This window comes from Mugil cephalus, chromosome 15, assembly GCF_022458985.1.
Source record: "Mugil cephalus isolate CIBA_MC_2020 chromosome 15, CIBA_Mcephalus_1.1, whole genome shotgun sequence".
Lineage (NCBI taxonomy): Eukaryota > Metazoa > Chordata > Actinopteri > Mugiliformes > Mugilidae > Mugil > Mugil cephalus.
Window position 1 is genome coordinate 10,478,722 of NC_061784.1, and position 22,083 is coordinate 10,500,804.

A 22,083-nucleotide genomic window follows, 5' to 3' on the forward strand; every position below is an offset into this window, starting at 1 on the left:
GTGCAGTGTTGAGGTACGGTGATTTAATGTAGAGCAGCTCTCACTGCGAGAGACAAGGAGCCTAAGAACTTCTTAGAATAAAATTACACCACCAGCAATAATGCTTCCAACGTTTATATCTACGAGACAGTGTACAATGTCATCATGGTGACTCTTCCAAAGGTAACTAACATTATGTTGTAGGGGGAATCCAAATTGTTATAGAGCATTGATATAACTTGGTACAGTCAAGGGGACTTGTAGCCCTGATTTCAAACTGCTCAAGTCCTTCTCAACTACGACTAAATGTACCACGTAAACACCCAGATGTAGAAAATATAAATAGGACTGTTTTTGTTTGATTGTTCTTGTCCACACTAATGCAAAGCATAAACATGTTACTAGTGCTTTTCCCATCAGGTTATCTCTTCTCATCACATACCACATTTGGCGCTCTCCAACGAGACAATCTTCTCTAGTCTATTTTACCATAATTATTTTTGAAATATGTGCGAAAATGCCGATGTCGTGCCAGGCCAATCATGATGAAGCTGCAGGTCGTGTCCTCCGTCCTCAAACAGAACTGCCAGTCAGAGCGCGTGTTCCATAGACTATACTGTACATGTGAACTGCACCTCGCCTCAGACAGCATGTACTTTTCTAAAGAGCGCCACGGCTCGCTTCTCCTCTTCGTGTCGTTTTCTAAGGAGTTCCAGCATGGCCAGCTGAGTCACATCCAAGCCCTCCAAGTAAGGCACGTGTCCAACGAAGCCTTCAGGCTGGTGTTTTTGCCTCTGCTTTGGTTGTGACTGTACAGGGGGTTTGGCTATGGTCTTGGCATACTCCAGGGCCTACGACGGAGAGAGAAAGAAATATCCATGTATGTTAAGGCAAAACATCTGTCCGCCCCGACCTTTTAAAATGTTGCTGTTGTTCCTCTAATATACGAGGCATCACCATTAACTGCACCATTGGGGTGATTTGATTTTGACTTTGAAATTTTCTGAAAAATCCAAAATTTTACATAAAACGCATCATTCTAATTGACTTTTTTTTTTTTTTTTTTTTTTAATTTTCAAATGATCACCTCTGACTCCAAAACATGGTTTCTAACAGGCAGCAGGTATCACGTTGACCATGGAACCAGAAAGACCCAGTTAACTGGTAATGATTTAAGTTTACTGCATTAACAGTAATACGGTAAGTGTTTACTATATTGCTTTTGAGTTTGATTAAAGACATCCTGATAAATACTTTTTAAATCAACTTAAGCTGATGATGTAAATAAAAAAATATGCAAATATAACACGTGTTTCATTCTTTACAGACTTTTTCTGTCTTCATTCACGGTAATAATTCTAATGAAATTAAGTACAACTTTAAGTTATTTCTCTATTTCATTATTCAGTAGTTTACAATATTTGACTATCATGAATCATCATGTGCTGCTAATCAGCCGCATAATACCATTTAATTGAGAACAGCAATTTCCTGCCTATTAAATCCAGATGACTCACTAACAACGCGCCCCGTTTTGGGACATTTCTTTCTTTTGATTTGTCAAAACTTTCCTCTCTTTCACAGCCTCACACGCCCGCTAGGCTTCACATCAACACACACTCCAAGAGAGACCGAGACACACACCTTCATCCTGGGAAATTTCTTGTCACTGCTTTCCGCGTCCTTGGTCGGAGGGAAGGGAATCCTACTTATCTTTTTGTTCTGCTCACGGATCACACTTGAATACAGCTTCTGTCGTTTCATTTTCTCAGCATGATGATGGTGAAAAAAAAGAGAGAGGGAGGGAGGGAGGGAGACAGAGAGAGAGAGAGAGAGAAACAGAAGCAGATTATAAAAAGGGTTTTAATTAACTGAGCCATTTCTCTAAGGCCCTTCTCTTTGTGTATCCACTTGGCAGAGCCTCTCCATGCAGCCCAACAAAACCAAACACAGCAAGCCATTCAGTGAGCCTATCAACATTTACACATATCATTCACTAATAGGCTTGGCCCTGGAGATGCACAGGGCTCAATCTAGTGTAAATTGGCCAAACGTGCCCACTTTTAAAACTGGGGATTTAAAAAGAGATACAGTGTATCATTTAACTTCTTACGCACACTTTGATTTGGCTTGTAAAAGTAATATTATTTGAGCAACCGCACGGAAACCTTCTAATTATGAATTCAGCAAACTGGAAGATGGTCCCATGTGAGCAACAAAGAGACAGCTAATCATGCTCAGCCCAACAAATTCTGATCACATTTTTTTCCGTACAAATTGCAACTTAATTTTGATGAACACAAATTTGGTACAAATTAATAATCATCCGAATTTGCAGGGAAGCCTTTGTGTCATGTTTTCTCTATATCCCGTTAAGGCCAGGGAGGCTTTCATCTATGATGAGCAGAGAAGGGTGCCCTATATTTAGAGATGGGTTTCTGCTTTTACACTGTTGCAAACATGCATGCTATAATACGGGTCGGTCAACATGTCAGACGTTTATCTCATCTTTGTTCTCAAACTGTTTTGAGCTCATTAGCAGGTTTTTATAAGAATAAAAATCCCAGACAGTGAGCTTTGACTACATCTCTCCGGTTTAGTTTTGTCAATTCGCCCGATCCTAAGTTGTAACAAGAGATTCTTACCAAACTGTGAGACTGCATAATTTTGAGAGGAAATTGAATAATCTGCTGATGCATTATTTGAGCATCTTAAAGAACCTAACCTACCACATATTAGTGGTGTAGGTCGAAGGGTCAGTGGCATTTTACACTCATATGTTAAGTACTTACTGTCTTTTCGGTGGCTGCGTAGTCAGGACCGAGGCCTTGCAGTTTGATATCTGACTTCAGCTGCTTGTAGTCTTTCAAACTGTATGCCTGAAAAAGAGAAGACGAGAGCACGAAGTTCTGAGAGCTGACAAGAGCCGGACCCTATTTGTGCTGCTTGTGTAAGTGATACATGGACACTTGTCGAACCCGAGCTTGATTTGTTTTGATGGATATCGCGATGACAACCGGGCACGCACAAAAAGAAATCCCAAATGCAATTTTGATTCGTTTTGAACCTCGCATTACTTTCAATTGATGTATTGAGAAAAAAATAAGTAACCGTAGCCCAAATGGTGGACAAATGCCTGGCAGACAAAGGAGCGTCAACGTGAGTGACACTGGCTTCTCCGTATAGTTTGGAGCATTTGCAGAAAAATATGAAGCTTGTGCTTAAATTAAACGTGCCGCTCCGCTCTGTAGTATGAGTATGTCAGAAAACATGAAGATTTTCAGTTCAGCGAGTACAGTAAGCTGTCCATGGGACAGATTGTGATCAGACAGGGCACGGTGACCTTATTTGCGAGACTCTTGACACAAGTTTGCTTTTATTTCTTTCTCTTCCACACACAGATTACAAACCCAGAAACTATTTCCGTGACATTCTGTGTTTTTTAATTGTTTCCGTTATAAGCACCACTATCTCAATCATCTTATTGTGTTTAGATGGTTCGGCAGCAACCAGGTGAGTTGCCATGACATTTGGTTAAGTGTGTTGCCACACTAAGCAAGAGAATATGTATCATTGTGCTATTTTTGAATAATTAGTTTATGCCAACTACTCCCAAACAACCCAAAAACCTGTTAATACCTGACACGGATTTGTGCACACCAATGTTATTCCAGGGGAAATCAAGACTGAATCGGCACATTTGACTGGATCGGCACTTAAAACAACAAATACTGGTTAGACATTTTGCCCGACTTTTGCCAGTGCTGCATAATATTGCCAGGTTGTCACCTATCAGCAGAACTCTTCCTGAGAACGTAAACTGCAAAAACAGTTGGACATACTGTGGCCATTGAGATTTTTTTGGTGGTTTTGTGGAGTTTTTTCAGGAAATTGTCTCGTTGGTCTTAATAAAATAGAAATAATCAAAAAATGTTAAGTGTTTGACTTTTACCTTTAACGTTTTGTCAAAATATTACTAGATTTAATTCTAATGTAACCTTGTGGCCTAAAAAGACATATTTCTTATTTTAGTGTGAGTAAACACAATCCATAGATTTTCTGATACCTGTAAAAATAAACATTTTTTTTTATTTGTGCACTTTAATGTGACTAACATTGTTAGCAATTATTAAAGGATTAAAATACTTCTGCCAAAATAACATGATAATAATGCTTTGTCTTGGAGGCAGTGTGAGTCTAATTCAGAGGCCAACTATGACAGGGGAGGGTCATCAACGAATGCGCGTGTGTTTGCTTTGGGCATTCATCAATAGCAAGTGCTCACTGATGGTGAGCCTAAGTTTAAATGTCAAGTAATACACATAAAGACAGAGACGCATTATACTCGTCCCTTTGCAGGTGCTGGAGGAGACAGAAACTATGTGTACACGGGTGACTGCACCTCTGCTCCAGGCTGCTCCAGACAAAAGGGAGCTAATCTCTCCAGATTGAACTGGCTGCTTTCTCCAAGGAGGATTGCAGTTTGCCTCGGTGATCGACACAACAGGGCACCTTTCTTTCCAAGCTCTTCCCTCTCTCTCTCTCTCTCTCCCTCCATCCCCTACGTGACGCTCATCTGCTTCTATACCCGGCCTCTGCAGCCAGACTGCTTTACAAATTGAGCCTGTAATCTCGTCAGACATGATGGCTAACATAGTGAGAGGTCAAGGGGTGGAGAGCGGTAAGCGCCACGGGAGGTACATGCGAAAGCTGCACAATAAATATGAGCCTAAACGCTTAATCACGCTTGTTGTCCTTCTGTCAGACTCAACTGCTGGTCAGAAGCTGATATTGAAGCTATATGGTACCATCCTAATTGCCCTTCGGGATAAATAAAGTTTTTTTCTGATTCTGATTCTGATTCTGATGCATAATTACTGGCTCTGCTTTTTGCATTAATGTAAGTTAGCGTTAGTCTAGGATTCTAAGTATTAGGATTAGGGTTTTTTTTTTTTGCATCATTGCTGAAAACTGACCTGAAAAACAAAAACTGAAACAAACAAAAGTTCAATTTAAAGTGAAGTAATTAAATTTCATTTAAATGACTGATTTAGGAACAGTTCATTCCTAACACAGCGGCGTACAACCTGCGTTCAGCTGGAAAGTCTGTGCAGCTGCAGAGAAAAATGAGTATTGCTGAGTCACTCTCTACTCAGGACCCACCTGCACAGCAACATCCAAATCATTAAATGCAAATGGGCATCCTTAGTGGCCCCGCGCTTCACAGACACTCTCCCTTTTAATCACCTTATCCTCTAACACATCTTCAAATGGCTTTTCAGAGCTTGCTGCTCCGCGGTTTACATAGTCATCATCTTATAGCAATTAAGCGTATCTTAGTAGAGCTAGACAATTAACCTGATGTTTTGTGCCCTCAGTCACCAGAACACTCTTGCCGGATTAAGCGGCCTCAACATGGAGACAGCTGAGGGGATTATTTGGGACTTCAAAGCGGCATTTATTTGTGTAACCCCTCATGTACACGGGGATTAAAGGGGAATGCCACTCAATTGTAGAATTCATGTCATTTTTGTAAGGTGAAACTGCATAATGTGTTCGTATTTTTCCTCATTCCAATCTGATTCAGTGTCTGTTGAGTGTGTTTTGTGCCCACTAAGCCCCATTTAAACACAGTATAAAATGCATGAGGGTAAGTGAATAAATTACTCCAAAGTACACTTTTGACTGGGTTTGTGAACTTTTTTTTCTAGCATTACAGGGTTATTACCTTACAGTAAACCTAAGCTGACCATTTATGACACAACAGTGAGGACGGGGCTGCGGCATTTAGCACTAACCTTGTAAGTCACCCTTTCCCTCATCTGCTTCTTCTTTTCCATTTGAACCAGGTAGCCACCAGAGTTGCTTTTGTGGATGGGGTGGGACACGTTCACGTCCTCACCACGGCTCGGCTCAGACCTTCTGTCTGTTGTTGGCTTTCCTATGGGGGGCAGAACTGCGTGGGATCCCAAACCCTGTGACAGAGGGGTGGGCGTCCTAGGAAAGTTTTCTGCAAATTGCTTTGTGTGAACCTCATTCGGACTCCACCTCTGGTCCTTCACTTCAGACGACGACGGCCACATCAATGCAGATTTCCTGAAATGCAAAATTTTAACAGCATAAATAATATGTTCCTTAATAATAGATTTCTCTATGATCCCTAAAATCCATATCTTCCTCAGCACAATGTTTCACCTTTGCCATTGTTCAAGTTCCTGTGGCATTTTGGTCGGTCTTTCTGATTGTGTTTGCTGATACCCTGGGTACAGGGCAATTTCAGATGCAGAGTTCCAATGAGTATACCCTTGAAGGGATGCTAAGTTGATAATGGCATCGTGGCCCGTCTGCTGAAGTAGTGGAAGGAGATGCGATGAAGTATTGAGATGGATGTTGAGGTGGATCGTAGGAGAGGACTGCTGCGATGAGGTTGTTTTCCGAGGCTTGGGCTGAGCCCTGGGGTCTGGTTGTTCTATTGGGGAGATGACAGAGTCTTCATGCTCAGCCTTGACCCCCAGGGCAGGAGGCTGCGGCTTTCCAGACCGTTTGGGTATTTCCTTCTTCTCTTTGTTGATCTGAGGGACCTGGAGTGAAAACAGGATTAAGAGTTTGAGAATGACTTTTTTTCTGGTCAAAGCAAAAAGGATCACTAATTTGGTCAGGGCTGCTTTGAAAGATTTGGACACTGCACAGCGGTGTTAATTCACAAACCCAAACACGCAAAATGGAAAACATACTGAATTACGCAAGCATTATTAGCATTCAGATGTTACAGACAAAAACGGCCATTTTTGTATGGCCACATTGAAAGATATACAATGTTGCTATAGTTTTATACATCTTAACTCTTCTACATATCTGTGATATATATGCTAACTTGTAAAGTATAGCTTGGCCTATTTTTGGGGGTTGTGTGGAGGACAAAGCATCAACTCTAAATCAACCCATTTACACCGCAAACACAACAAAAGAAGAAACACGAGCTCTGAGTTCAGAGGCGCAATTTTTTTTCCAGGGGTAAGAAGGGCTGCCGTGCGTCTTTGCATGATCCGACCAAATTATTTAGCGGGAGGTCTGTGAGCATGCGTCTCATGCATCTAATGCTGCTGATTTAGCAAACACCAGTTTTGCCCATTCCAAAGGGAAATATTTATTCTCCTCCTTTGGCAGTGGTAAGGAGGCTGCTCAAGCGCTCAAAATAATAATATTTCTCCAGTCTTTTTATTTATTTTTTTTTTACTCCAATTTTTCTTTTTATATCAAGTCTGCCAAGCCCCACTGCAACACTGCCATCAGAGCTACAAAAGGAATTATAATACAAATTCATAACACTATTAAGCCTTGGTATACACAACAACAGAGAGGGAAAAAATAGATTCTAAATATTACATTTTAACACCATTGTCTGGGCTGGTGTCAATCGATAGAGCAGCTTTTTACCTTCACTTGTGTTTTCTGGAGAAACCTTGTCTTTGGAGCAGAACTATCTTTCTGACATTCAGCGCCGGCTGTTTCCTTAACAGTTCTTTGCACCTGTAGGTAGAACATAAAGGGAGAGCAACATGCTGATACAGGCGGATTCAGAAATAAATGTCCTTTATATTTTTATTGTCTGTACAATTGAACTGGAGCCTTCACTGCAGCCCATTAAAACCTAGACCTACTCAGCGTTATCAATACTCCATCCATTACTATCAATGCCTGCTGTCTTTGACCACGTCATATTACATCAATTTACTGTTTGAGCTGGTGCTAATGTACCCATTTGTAGCATAGAAATATCTTCTGTTAACGCCGTAATGAAAATCATTTAGTCAACTTCAGGACTCCCCTCAGTGACAGAGGACTATCTGAGTGGATCAATGGTATTGACGGGGTGAAGACTTTTAACTGAATGCCACTAATTCTGTGGGCTTGAATAGGTGAAGGTCACAAGGAGTGAGTGGATCCAGTTGTAACATATACATCAATAGTGTGTTTGTGATTGCATCTAATAGCCTGAAAAGGCAATTTTATGCAGAGAGAACAAGAAAAACGTTGGACAAAGCAGCACCGAGTCCTTTTGTTGTTTCAGTGTGTTAGCGTTATGGCCCTTTGTCATCTAGCACAACATTTGTCTAGCAGATGCAAGTCACTTAAACGTAAGTAGTAATAGCAGCCAGAGTTATACAGTATTTTATTTTACTTTATTTTTTAAAGAATTTCCTAAAAGCCTCTTCACCACCAGTGCTGTAAGTAAACGTTATGCCTCTGGTAATTAACGGGAATGTACACAAAGCCCCCCTCTCCCCCACAATTTTAGTCATTCGAGTGCTATTACAGATGATAAACGAGCACAGAGCACATCTGGAGCAGGTATGGGTGAGTAGACGGGCATTACACACACACACACACACACACACACACACACACACACACACACACACACACACACACACACACACACGCGCACACACACTTTGCACCTCTTACCTTTACCCATTCCCCTTGCCATTGCCTTTTGTCGGCCATTATAAAAATCCCAATCAGTTGGAACAAATGATCAAGCATGTATTGCATTTTGAGCACAGTAAGCTGTGTAATATCTTTTCTACCAAATTGGGAGGCCCGTAATTGCTTCTCTGCGAGACGATGTCACAACAAAGTCTGGCAATTGCAGCTAGCTGTATTACCTCCTGTACCCGGGAAACATCTGCTTTTCGCAATGAAGACTTCAAAGGGGCTGTGGATCTTGAATTGCATTTAGCTGCTATTGTGGCCGGCCCAGGTAATCTTGATTAGGTGTTTAGACTGAGGCAGGGTATACAGTGGCAGAGAGCTCCCCAGAGCTTTGGTCTAAAGCTATTAAAAGATTGTACATTATGTTCCCCTGGCTTTGAAGTGAGGGCCTACAAGAGGAGAAGGGACTTTGAGGGCTGAGTGCAATAGCAGAAGATTGATCTGCTACTTCTGTCTTTATCAAAGGAGGCCCAACCCAGATGAAGCCAATCATTGCTACCGCCACTCTGCCACTTGGCCGGGCTAAACATTTGTTGCATTAGGAAATTGTGTACATTTAATAACACGTCTAATTATCACAAGTTGCCTTCAGATGACCGCTCTCCTCAAAAGACCAAATGGGGTATGTTAAAAGGGCCTAGTAACAACTAGCTTGTCTGGAATCATTGATTTGTGAAACTGATGCGATTTGTTCAAAGTGCTGCTATCTTTTGCGAGGTAATACTGACACGGGCTGGGAGGAAGCGGATAGAAAATGTGTGCTTTTTCCAATTATGAAATTACGGAATTATGACACATTCCATATCACGTTTTCGATAGTTACGGCAACATATAAAATTCTCAAAATGAAAACCATCATTTACTAAGTGTGTGAAAACAAAAAGCTCTATTCTTAAAACATCCCTTTTTTTTAATCCCTTATTCTGATAAGCTTTGCTGATGCATTATATTGTTGCCATAACACACCCAATTCAAGATTAATCCCATGAAACAGGAAATAGACTGCATGCAAATTGCTGCCCCTTCTTTTATGCTCTATGTGCCCCATTAAGCAAGACACATCTTTGGGGAGATAGGGCAATGGAAAACTAATAAGCGAATTCAGAGGGAAGATGACAAAACACAAGGGTTCAGGAGAGGGAAAGGCTCTGGCTCTGTTTACCATTGCACAAAGCTAACGGCTCTTGACTATGTAAATGGTGATGATATGAGACATTGTAGAGGGCTGGGGCTCAGATGGGGGAACAAGGTTGGGGGTATTATAGCCAGCAAACAGTCTTGTGGCTCGACAAATGGGGAATGTGGGCCATCCTGACCAATTATGCCACTGTGCCAGGTGCAGGGACGTCTAAGAGCCTATTGGTAACCATGCGTCTCTGATGTTCTTGTTGTACACATCAACTCATAATAAGCACTGCATAGCCAGACATAGTCTGTTTTTATATGGTGGAGGAGAAAGAAGATAAAAACAGCTCGGCTCCTTTCGCAAATTAATTTTGGGCTAGGTCAAAAGAAACATCATAGGATATTCCCTTAGTTGTTGTCTGAAATGACAATAAAGGGCATATACTGTAGATACCAATGATTTAACTAAATGAGCGTAAGCTTAGTTGACACAGACAAAAAAAAGAAAACAACCCAGGCTTCTATTCTGCCCATGAGAAAAGCTGCATTCAAGCGAGTGCCCCTTAATAGTGTCTCCAAGATTAGAATAACCTTTCAGGAAAAAATATACTGACCCTTGGCTGCCTCTCAGTAAATACATCCTATGCCTATAACACGTGAAGAAAGAAACAGCATGTTGTGTACTAACAAGCCCCAGAACTAACCCACGGCAAAAACATTTTAATACCGTAAGTGAGTGGAGCCAGGGTCTAACTGGATTAACTCTAAAAATCACTATCATCTCTGTTACTAATGCTGCAGGTAAATAGTTCACAAAACAGCACAGGTACAACAACAACAACAGAAACTTGCCAAAAGTGTGTTTGGACCCGTAGAGTCTCATAGAGTCAAGTTATATGGGCCATTAAATTCATTAATTAAAACCAAGCAATCACCTGCAAAGCTACAGCACAATAATATCACATGTGTGACAAAAACTCCTGTACTCTACTGAGATTCAAACTGGGATTTGAATGAAATGTTTGATTCCTTTTTTGAGGGTCTAGCCCCAGTCAAACTTAATCTTAACCAGGGATGTGTAACAATAGCTTTGCGGTCCAAGAATCATTATCAATGCTAGTGCAGCTCCTGGTGTCTGTTTTCATAATTGCAACTTCTGTCACAGAGCTGTCTGCGAGTTTAATGACACATTGCCAAGATAAAATGATCTGCGATTTCAACCACAATCAGCTGACAGCGGGTGGCCGTGCGTTTCAATACACACCTTTCTCTCTTTATGGGCCATCCCCTTCTTAAGTCCGTACGCCTTCAGATAGGAGCCACATTTAGACTGGTCGCGGCCCAGGGTCACTTTGTTGCGTTCCACTATATCCTCTGCCCAGACTCCAAGTTTTCCATTTGACGAAACCTTATGAGCTGTCAATGAGGACGTGCTCCTTTGCTGCGTTTGAGTCGGCGCCTTTTGCGTGTGACGAAGTTCGTTTTGATATTGGGTCTGAAGGTCTCGGATATGCATGGCCTGTATGTCAGCTGTCAGGTTAACATGGTCATACTTAGTGTCACTGTCCTCGCCAACGACTCTCTTCCAACTGGTGTGACTTTTGTTTATAGAGGAAACGATGAATGGCCCTGAAAGGTCAGTGTCTGATGAGCTAAGCTGTAAAGCTCGGTCTGCACAGCGGGGAGAGGACGCCACCACAGGAGCTGAACTTGTGGCGATGAAGTAGGCCGCTCTCCCTGCCAGTCCCTCCCCGTCACCACGTGAATGACCGCGTGACTCTGCGTGGTTTCGGTAACGCTCATCGTCAGGAATCCTCGGGCTCTCGTTGAAGCGTCCAGCTCCCTCCAGGTTGTTCCTCCAGTTGGGGTCATAGCGGAGGTCAGAATAAGAATCATCAGGGAGCAGCTGGCTGCGAGATTAAAGAAAGACGACACCAAGAATACATAAAGATTACATGATCAATTCCACTAGCTAGCTGCATTAACAGGTTACAGATCTTTTGTGAGGCTCGATTAATAATGCTCATCTGCATATAATTATTGGTAATTGATTTAATTGTTGGTAGGCAGCGTTATTAATGACATTTTCATAACCAAATGAAGGTCTACCAACATCTGAAAGCCACATAAGCCCGTACTGAGAGGTCAAAGGAATAAGAGGCATTACACCATTATTAGAATGATGATGTCCTCAAACAAAGACAGCTAGGCCTTATCACAGACTTCCGAAATTGAAACAGATGAGGGGGATTATGAGCCTGTATTTACAGATAATTTTCGTATTTTCACCTCCAGGCTCACTAATGAGAGTGTATTGAGAGCTACTAGCAGGGGAATGGTTCACAAATGGCAATTTTCAGCTTATGAAATGGCTTGAAAATTGCAGACTAAAATGCTCTTTCTGATGGTGATGAAAAGATCTCATTAAAATAAATGGCAGAGAGCCTCTTTGTTGTGCTTACTGGGAGGACGAGGGGAGCCTAATTCTCCTGCCGTGATGTTGTGCGTTAGGGGGGGTTGCCTAGGTGTAGGGCCCTTCACTTCGATGAGGCCAAAAGGGTAAGGGATGTCTCTCTAATGACTCAGACTCAAACAAGTTGGAGAATGCATTATAGACAACATGCAGCTGGGCGTGTTGCCTCTAACGCTGGCAAAACACCGCAGCCTATTATTTCCTCCGTAACAAAAACAGCTAAATACAAAAGCAAGTGAAATATTATGACGGATATTGAATGGGAAAATAAAAAAACTGGTATACTACAAAATTCAAAAGTCCCTTTGCAATATTTCAGTTGAAATAGGTGTAAAAATCCGGTGAAGCGGGATGAATGGCATTGCCTAAATAGGAATCTTTTGCTTGAATGAGGAATGCACATTGGATTTGTAAACTATGCAGCCGCATTGTGTGAAAAAGGCTTACCCGTTTTGAGGAGGCAGCGCAGAGGACTATGATGAGAAAGGGACTGTGTCCACTGCCTGGCCTCCATGAAATGGAGCCTTTTGTGAGAATATGTCATGGTCATTTTCCTCTGAAACAATGTACTTTGGAAGCTAACACACACTTGCCGGGCATCAATTGGCACAGGTTAATGACGGGAAAATTGGGAACGACCCTTTTCTATTTTGGAGTGAAATTACTATGTGTCAGTGTCTGAAGGAAAGGGAAGAAACAACAACAGAAGTCCGCAAGAGAGCAAAAACAGATGTGGCGTGGCCCTCCACATAGATGCTACCAATGATCCCTCAAAAGAGAGATCTCCTTTACAGGAACAATGATCCTTGTTAATGGACCATGAGTGACCACTTATTGTGATCCACCCAAACAAAACAAAAATCTAATTTCCCTCAAATGAAAAGCTGTTACTCTGAAAGCACCTGAATTAGGCCATTCTCACTACACGTACTATCAATGCCTGCATCTCATTAAATTACTGACACCGTGTTATTGTTAAATGATGAATGAAGGCTATTTATCCTTCATCATCCCCGCGCTGTTTGAAAGTAAAAGGTTTGATTGCTGCTGCCATTCTCCTTGTTGTATTCCATCTAAGCAATACTATTATCTGCTTAATTTTAATTAATTTGCCACAGATAGTGAAAGTGTCCAGTCCAGTTCAATAGGAGAAATGGACAAGGTTAGGCACAAATCACCTCGTGGTGAATAGTTTATATAGTGACACGTTTGTCAATTTATTGTGGTACACAGGACTTCGCAGAAAATAATGTGTCGCCTTTTTTTTTTTCAACAGAAGCCCTGTACCCCACTTCTGTCTATAAGCAGTGTATTGGAAATTGAGTTTAATCATACATTTTTTCACCATTAAATTAAGCTTCCAGGTTCTATTTATTAAGTCATACAAACGTCTATTACTGCCATCTACTGGCCAAGCTGCCAAAATGAGTCTGAAGCTGCTGAACGAACATGTATGGTGATATTATGACTGATATTATGTTTTTAGTGCTGTCAAGAAGTGTCACTAAAGGCTTTTGTCCTTTAGTGACACTTTGTGCAAGTAGTCTGACCTCTCTTCAATAATAAGCCATAATAAGACACACATCCATCTCCGTGTCATATAACTCCATATAACTGCTGCTGCTGCTGTTACTGTTATCAAAACTATTACACCCAGTGGGAAACCTTAATATTAGCTAGGGTTAAATGTTTTTCAGTTGCCACAAACACACACACTGAAGGTTACTGTGAACAAATTACACATGCAACTGATTTTATATTGCATAAAAACTACAGTACTTTGCCATTTTAGCAAAAATACTGGGTCAGTTTTTTAACATGTACCGTATTGGGGTTGAAAGACAAAGACACGTTGTTTTTCTTATTTTCTTATTTTAGATACAGTTGTGTATATGAAAACTATTTGTACATTTTTTTTTTTTTTTTTTTTTTTTTACTAATCTATTTATGCACTGCATACATTTCTAGCAATTTAGCAGCTCTTTATCGCTGCCATCATTACTCAGGCCAAAAAATAATGCTCATTCTTTATATGACAATAAAGACGTACACTTAAATTCTTGTATCTACAATAACGTTTACAGTTGTATCCATAACAGTAGTCATTTACTCACTCGTTTACTGTACAGGTAGCTATATAATGCTATCCTTTGCAGTTGTAAATATCAGTAACAATGTGCTGTTTTAGATACTGTATAGTAGTATAGTATAGTATAGTTTTGTCGTAATATGTTGTAGTGTAGTAGAGAAGTACAGCAGTAGTTGCAATTGTAGTAGTAATTATGTGTGTCTTACATAATTACACACAGTAGGACTAGGAGAAACAGTATTGTACACCTCTGTGTGCTTTTGTTAACATTGTGGAAGTGCGTTAACACGACTTGAATTTTGAGTTACTATTTACCAGGACAAAACTGTAAAAGAGATGTCATCAGTGAACTTATGGCAAGTGGGATAGGTGACCGTAGTAAGGATAAGCGGTAGTATGAGATGAGATGAAAACTGAAAAAGTGCTTACCGTGTTCTTTGACTTTCTACTGTCTGTGCTTCCAAATATTCAGCATGTAACTGGTTGGGATTCATCTTGGTTTGGGGGTGGACTGATACCTCTAGACTATCATACATCTCAAGATCATCTTCACTTGAGTCTTCTTCGGCCCCGAGTCCCTGTTGTGAATTATCAGCATTCTCCTTTTGAGATATTGATTTGATTTGATCATATTGGCCGACACGTATTTGAAGCTGCTGGTACGCTCTCTCCTGGGCCAAGCTCTCAGTGTCTGACTCCACAGACTCTCCCTGTTTGGCCAGAACTGCTTGCCTCGGAAGATGCCTCTCTTCCTCAGTTTTTCCAGGTTTCTGTCCTTTCTCCATAACCTAATCTTTAAATATGGTCAAAGGGATTGTAGCATGGTGGTGATATACAAACTCTGCAACCAACAAACAAAACAGTTATAGTATTTTATTAGAGTTAACGGCAGGCTACACCTAGAAAGGCATAACAGTATGAGCACTGACAGGACAAGCAAATATCGTTGACCGTCTTGTGACAATTCAGTGTTGTGCTGGGAAACTTTTGGACCTGGCATGTAGATGTTACTTAGACTTGTACCACCCACCTAGACCAGACCAAGCATCCCCACCCCATAGCAATGACACTCTTTGATGGCAGCAGGCTAGAAAAACACCACAAGTGTTGAGCTGGCCTCCAAATTAGCTAGATCCCAAACTGATCTAGTATCTGTGAGATGATCCCTCAACCCATAGGACCCAAAGGCCCCCACTAACAACAATCTGCTGCCAGACGCCACAGGACACCCTCAGAAGACCCATGTCCCCATTCTCTGACGAGTTACGACTTTGGAGGCACAAGGGGTCATAATGTTATGCCTGATCAGTGTGTAGTTGTGTCAAGGCAATGACAAAACATTTCTGTCTGGGTAATCAGCACCCAGTGACACTGGTATTGGCTTTGCTTGTAATTTAAGGTCCTATAAGTCATGACCCTTTTCTCAGAGTTCCTACTGAGTCACAAATTACCCAAGCTCACAACGTACATTTAAATAAAACTAAGAGAGACCCATCATAGCAGCTTTCATCGGTCCAATGCAGACTTGATACCGGGGATTTAACGGTGCAATAGGGTGTTATTTCCCCAATAAACTGAAAGAAAAAGAGAAGACCCACCACAATATGTTTATGGTTTAAATGTTAAGCATTACCCAGCGGATATTATCTAGTTAACGGCTAGCTTAGCTGCGAACTATCGAGTGTATGTTGACAGCCGTCTGCGAACGCGTTCAAATACATTTAGTTTCAAAACATCTAATGCTTTCCCTTGCTCGATCAGTGTCAAATTTCCATCACTAGACCACATCGTATTATTTAAAACGTTCAGATGAGAGAGTACGAGCTCGGATACTCACTTGTTTTCCCACTGCCGACATCGAGACTGTCACCATGGAAACAGACGCACACATGCTGCCTCCAGGGGCACGTCGTAAAACTCCGCTATGTAAGAGGTGCTCAAAACTTTTTATTTCCCTTTTAAATATTAAGACATACAACTTATTTTACTGCAATTGATATCCCTGCTGTACATTCGTGATGTATGTTACGTCGAACTATGATTTAACTTTTGGCCATACCGCTGGGAGAGCCGCAATAATTTTATTTGACCACTAGATGTCACTAGGCAACCAAGTGACTCCATATATGGAGACAAACCCTTAGTACTGCACATTTTAAAACCTTCATGTTTTGCTACAGCCCAAACCACAGATTTCAAATAAAAAAAATTAAATAAATAAAAAGGGAGACCGACAGAGGGTTAGAAGATTTATTGTCAAGGTAGTGACATCTCATACAAAACACATAAAGTGCCAACTACAAGTTCTTCCAGTTGAGTTGCAAACGTGATCCCTGAACCCTGTTTTTACTTCTATTAAATTGCACTCTTTAGCTTGATGTAACTTGTGCTATAAGAGGGTTACTTTCTTTGAAAACACTCAGAGGTAGCCGCAGATGAGACGGAATGTTTAGTCGACCTCCTCAATGGTGGGTCCGGAGGATCCACCACCACCGGGGGCAGCACCACCAGCGCCAGGGAAGCCACCGGGCATGCCTTCAGGCATACCACCGGGCATGCCTCCAGCACTCTGGTACAGCTTGGTGATGATGGGGTTACACACCTTCTCGAGCTCCTTCTGTTGATCCTCATACTCATCCTTGTTGGCAGTCTGTTAAATAGGGGAATGTTAGTGTTTGTCGTAAACTGTCAATGAGACAACTGAAGGCAATATGAGAAAAAGGATTTACCTGGTTCTTGTCGAGCCAGCTGATGACCTCGTTGCACTTGTCCAAGATCTTCTGCTTGTCCTCGTCACTGATTTTGCCTGCAAGCTTCTCATCCTCCACTGTAGACTTCATGTTGAATGCATAGGACTCCAGGCCGTTCTTGGCTGACACTTTGTCACGCTGCACATCATCCTCAGCCTTGTATTTCTCTGCTTCGTTTACCATACGTTCAATGTCCTCCTTGCTGAGGCGACCTGTCATTAAAATGGAAAGGTTAGTATTTAATCATTCACTTTGTGTTGGAATACCACTGCAGATGATGTACTCGGGTTAAGGAATTTTTCGTACCCTTGTCATTGGTGATGGTGATCTTGTTCTCCTTGCCAGTGCTCTTATCAGCTGCAGAGACATTCATGATGCCGTTGGCATCAATATCAAATGCCACCTCAATCTGGGGAACACCACGTGGGGCAGGAGGGATGCCCGTCAGCTCAAACTTGCCCAGCAGGTTGTTGTCCTTTGTCATGGCACGCTCACCCTCATAAACCTGTGTGAAGTATTCAGAGTTAGCATACAGTAGAGTTTGCATCTACAGATCTGCTGATTACATTTCGCTCAGACATCCAAGGAAGGTCAGGGCCATCTTTGGTCTTGCGACCTCTGGTGGAAACTACGAATGGCAGGAATAAACGTCATCACTGCGAAACATTAGAAGGCCGATATGATGAGGTTTGCCCTTACCTGGATGAGCACACCAGGCTGGTTGTCAGAGTAGGTGGTGAAGGTCTGGGTCTGCTTGGTAGGAATGGTGGTGTTACGTTTGATCAGGACAGTCATGACGCCTCCGGCTGTCTCAATACCCAGGGACAGAGGGGTGACGTCAAGAAGCAGAAGGTCCTGCACATTCTCAGACTTGTCTCCAGACAGGATGGCAGCCTGGACAGCTGTAACACAAATTTGAGACAAGTTTAAATTAACAAAAGAAGCATGTCCATTAGCTGCCATAGTTGGCACTAGACAAGGAAAAGGAATGTACAATCATTCATCATCCATTTGGCTAAAGATACTTACCAGCTCCGTAGGCAACAGCTTCATCTGGATTGATGCTCTTGTTGAGCTCCTTTCCATTGAAGAAGTCCTGGAGCAGTTTCTGGATCTTGGGGATACGAGTGGAGCCACCGACCAGGACAATGTCGTGAATCTGAGCCTTGTCCATCTTGGCGTCACGGAGCGACTTCTCCACTGGTTCCAGGGTGCCGCGGAAGAGGTCATTGTTGAGCTCCTCAAAGCGAGCTCTGGTGATGGAGGTGTAGAAGTCAACTCCCTCGTACAGGGAGTCGATTTCGATGCTGGCCTGGGTGCTGGAAGACAGGGTACGCTTCGCCCTCTCACAAGCAGTGCGCAGACGACGGACAGCCCTCTTGTTGTCGCTGATGTCCTTCTTGTACTTGCGCTTGAACTCTGTGATGAAGTGATTGACCATGCGGTTGTCAAAGTCCTCCCCACCAAGATGAGTATCTCCAGCAGTGGACTTGACCTCAAAGATACCATCCTCAATGGTCAAGATGGACACATCGAAGGTACCACCACCAAGATCAAAGATGAGAACATTCCTCTCTGATCCAACCTGAAATTAGATAAGGGCCATAATGAGAAATAAAGACATTTGACAATTTGCCTCAACTTTCTTATACATATAGTGGTATAGCTCATTAGTTTCATGTTATATACCTTCTTGTCCAGTCCATAAGCAATAGCAGCTGCAGTTGGCTCATTGATGATACGCAGAACATTGAGGCCAGAGATCAAACCGGCATCCTTTGTGGCCTGGCGCTGAGAGTCGTTGAAGTAGGCAGGTACTGTGATTACAGCATTGGTGACAGTCTGAAAACGCACAAGGTCAAACGTTAGCACCCTCAACATCAAAGCTTGCACTTTTAATTATTAAGTTGAATAACGAGCATACTTTTCCGAGGTAGGCTTCAGCAATCTCCTTCATCTTTGTCAGCACCATTGAAGAAATCTCTTCGGGAAAGAAGGACTTGGATTCACCCTTGTATTCAACTTGGACCTTGGGGCGACTGTTGTCATTGATGACATTGAAAGGCCAGTGCTTCATATCTGACTGCACAACATTCTCGTCAAACCTCCGGCCAATCAGTCGTTTGGCATCTGAAAAAAAGAATAAAAACATTTTTTAAACCACTACAGGACATGTAATGGCATAAGAAACCTTCAAGACCAACTTCCGAACAGGGCAACTGACACGTGACTGCCAGTGTCAAGTTAAACAATGAGGTGCATAATGTGCAAGAGTTACTTGAGAAACCACCGATTCTAGCATGGTGGATTGACAAAATTACGCAAGTATGCAACATCACTTTAGTCAAACACTTCCGCCTTACCAAAGACTGTGTTGGTGGGGTTCATGGCAACCTGATTCTTGGCTGCATCTCCAATCAGCCTCTCGCTGTCTGTGAAGGCCACATAGCTGGGTGTGGTCCTGTTGCCCTGGTCGTTGGCAATGATCTCAACTTTGCCATGCTGGAAGACACCCACACAGGAGTAGGTGGTTCCAAGATCAATCCCAACTGCCGGTCCCTTAGACATGTTTCCTGAGAGATTAAAAAAAGAAAACGGCAGAGTTATTAACATTGTGTAAAATGTTTATATGCCTTTGATAAAGTTTATTAAATTAAACAAAAAATGTGCATGATCATGTAAAACTATTGATTCCAACCAATTTGAGCAAAACTAAATATTAAATGGGATTAAAAAACGTCTTTAATTGTGACAACATACTATGGACAACACTGGTTAGAAAAGCATAGCGTTAGCTCTGGCCACGTGACAATGGCGAACCGGGTCAATAGACCGCTGACTACAGGATCGGAAACTGGCATAAAACTATGTATGTTGCCTTTAGGTAAGGATCAGATAATCACATTGAATTAGCCCTGTCAAAATAGTTTGGCCAAAATCTAATGTCCAAGACGTGAGCTGCCGTTTTGAGGCGTTTGGCGAGGTTTTTGTTCTTCGACAAACCGGAAGTTGGTTTCATTAGCGGCAGCTTAACAGCCGAGGTTCGAGAACATTCTCGAATGACTCCATAACCCCGCCCACTGACGCGCTACGACAAACTGTTCCTTGGAACGGACCTTTGAGCATCGTCCGTTACCACAGCGGTTACAAAGAACATTCATATTTCTTATTATTTGAGTCAGAAATACCAATTTATTGATCATTGGATAGCATTTCATAGCATTGTGCTACGTCGAGGCGTTGTGCATATAAATTCTGCTGCTCTAGAGTTTGATGTAGGCCGCATGCACAGTTAACGTTAGCTTAGCCATCTACTGGTAGCTTGATCAGTTTACCGACAAACATCAAATAGCCTCAACCTACAAGAAACATTAAAGTGCAATTTTGTTACACCAACTAAAACTAATCCCATGAAGTACGTCCCGGTTCCACCATTTTGTACTTGGGACAATGGTGACGTTAATCATCAGATCCCTCATGAATGCAACACCACGCCAGCTGCCGTTGACAAATGGGATAAATGGGGATTTATAACCACACGACATATACAACCCCCGTCCCCTTTTATATCGTTACTCGTAAAATTAAGCATCAGCATTTTGTAATCGGAACAAAGATTACGAATATTGGCAACGAACGACCAGACCGATTACATCGATTCTAACGGCGGGAATAAAGAATTTCACAATTTTCTTTTTCGCCATCGACGTATTTAAGAAAAAACTCACCGATTTGTTGAACTTAAATTGACTTGAGATGTTGTTTTGGGACAGACAGTTGGCGAAGGACGGTCAGCTTTGCCGGTATGAGAAGGGAAAGGAAGGAACCTGCTTAACGGAACTTTTTATATGTCCGGCACAGCAACCAATCAGCAGCGAGTTTGCAAGTCTTCCCTCAACAGGCCACCAATCAGATGTAAGCTTTCTAATACCTCCGGTGACGCTCCTTCCTTCTTCCTGTTTAATGCCTGCATTTCATAATCGCAGCGAATGACCGCATGGCGCTGGATGTGAGCTTTGTCACAAGACACAATACGTACGAGTTGGACAAACGACAGTTTATCTGATTTTCCGTGTCTATATTTAGTACCTAACTGCTTAGAATCGCTTATTTAAATTATACGATGGCAGTATAGCTTGTACAAAATAGAAAAACTAAAGAGGACAATGCAAGGTTAGAACACTAATGAGGGCACTTCCTTATTGTATCATCGGTATGTTTTACCCACGGCATCAAATACTGCGTTTGTTCCGTAACACACTCTTACGTGTGAGTATCACTTATGTAAGAATTCACTTTTCATATGGCTTACATTTCTATAAGGCCACAGAATGTATAACTTTCAGTAAGAGATACCTGGATACACATGACAATTCTTTAATAATGTAAAAAAATAAAATAAAAATGGAATACTTAAAAGAAGTCCATTGTAATAGGGGTAAATTTCATCTTAGCTATCCTAAAACAATAATAATGATTATGATAATAGTGGTATAAACACGCAGTACAAGTTCAGGTACTTTACATTTATGTGAACTCTGGTGCATCAACATACACCTTAAGGATAAGAATGAATTCAATTCAATGAGATAAATCATGTTCTTTTAAATCAGTGGTGCGGGTTAAAAAACACATGTTGCCCTTTAGTAAGTAAAAGGCCAGAAAGATACACGTGGATATTGCACGATGCGTGATGGGCACACATGAGGGCAGGCGGGCATGCTGACTATAGGCCACAACATATCAGCTGTTGACATGCCTGGGATTCCAGTTACATAATTACATGCCCAGAATGACTTAACAGTGATACCTACCCCCCCCCCACACACACACACACACACATACACAGAGGACCCTCTCCTCAACCCACAGCACCCAAAGCCCCCCCCCCCCAGGAACATTCTGTTGTAAGACACTACGAGACACCCTCAGATATGACTCATTCAATGATGAGTCACAACTGTTTCTTAGTCATGAGGCCTACATAATTTTAGGTAAGTGGTTTTGATGTTTTGGCAGATTGATGTTAGAGCTAGATTCTGACCACTTACTCTGCGGACCGCAGTCAAGAAGGTAACAGATGTTGTATGTGTGATTGTTTGTGCGAAGAAGGAATGGGGAGGATGGAGAGAGAGGGGACAGATATTGTACGAGAGCAAGAAGAACCAGAC

At 42.0% G+C, this 22,083-nt stretch overlaps 2 protein-coding genes and 1 non-coding gene across 3 annotated transcripts in view; all 3 read right to left on the minus strand.

Moving 5' to 3' along the window:
- jhy (junctional cadherin complex regulator) overlaps positions 1-15,195 on the minus strand; it is a 16,322-nt gene extending 1,127 nt beyond the window's left edge. The window contains exons 1-8 of the mRNA XM_047606298.1: positions 14,592-15,195; positions 10,865-11,510; positions 7,417-7,509; positions 6,175-6,560; positions 5,778-6,075; positions 2,772-2,858; positions 1,624-1,752; positions 1-830 (exon numbers count right to left, since the gene is read on the minus strand). The exon at positions 1-830 is cut by the window's left edge and continues 595 nt beyond it. Of these exons, the coding sequence (XP_047462254.1) occupies positions 621-830; positions 1,624-1,752; positions 2,772-2,858; positions 5,778-6,075; positions 6,175-6,560; positions 7,417-7,509; positions 10,865-11,510; positions 14,592-14,947 (2,205 nt within the window). The 5' untranslated portion in view covers positions 14,948-15,195 and the 3' untranslated portion in view covers positions 1-620. The remainder of the gene's footprint in view (positions 831-1,623; positions 1,753-2,771; positions 2,859-5,777; positions 6,076-6,174; positions 6,561-7,416; positions 7,510-10,864; positions 11,511-14,591) is intronic.
- Positions 15,196-16,398: 1,203 nt separating this feature from the next.
- Positions 16,399-20,805, minus strand: hspa8 (heat shock protein 8). The gene is made up of 9 exons (XM_047606290.1): positions 20,641-20,805; positions 19,276-19,485; positions 18,837-19,042; positions 18,602-18,754; positions 17,942-18,497; positions 17,612-17,814; positions 17,219-17,417; positions 16,892-17,124; positions 16,399-16,812 (listed from the first exon to the last, which is right to left on the minus strand). Exons 2-9 carry the CDS (start codon positions 19,478-19,480, stop codon positions 16,612-16,614), a joined length of 1,956 nt encoding a protein of 651 aa, XP_047462246.1. The 5' UTR covers positions 19,481-19,485; positions 20,641-20,805; the 3' UTR covers positions 16,399-16,611.
- LOC125021868 lies at positions 17,482-17,574 on the minus strand. The gene has a single exon (XR_007114385.1). It is a non-coding gene; the product is annotated as a small nucleolar RNA SNORD14 (small nucleolar RNA).
- Positions 20,806-22,083: the final 1,278 nt, after the last annotated feature.

Excerpts from the sequence above, each read along its gene's own strand:
- hspa8 (XM_047606290.1), bottom strand. The coding sequence starts at position 19,480 with ATGTCTAAGGGACCGGCAGTTGGGATTGATCTTGGAACCACCTACTCC. Across the intron at positions 17,815-17,941 it reads AGCTGTTGCCTACGGAGCTG|CTGTCCAGGCTGCCATCCTG; the intron begins GTAAGTATCTTT and ends TTTGTGTTACAG. Across the intron at positions 17,125-17,218 it reads CACCATCACCAATGACAAGG|GTCGCCTCAGCAAGGAGGAC; the intron begins GTACGAAAAATT and ends TTTTAATGACAG.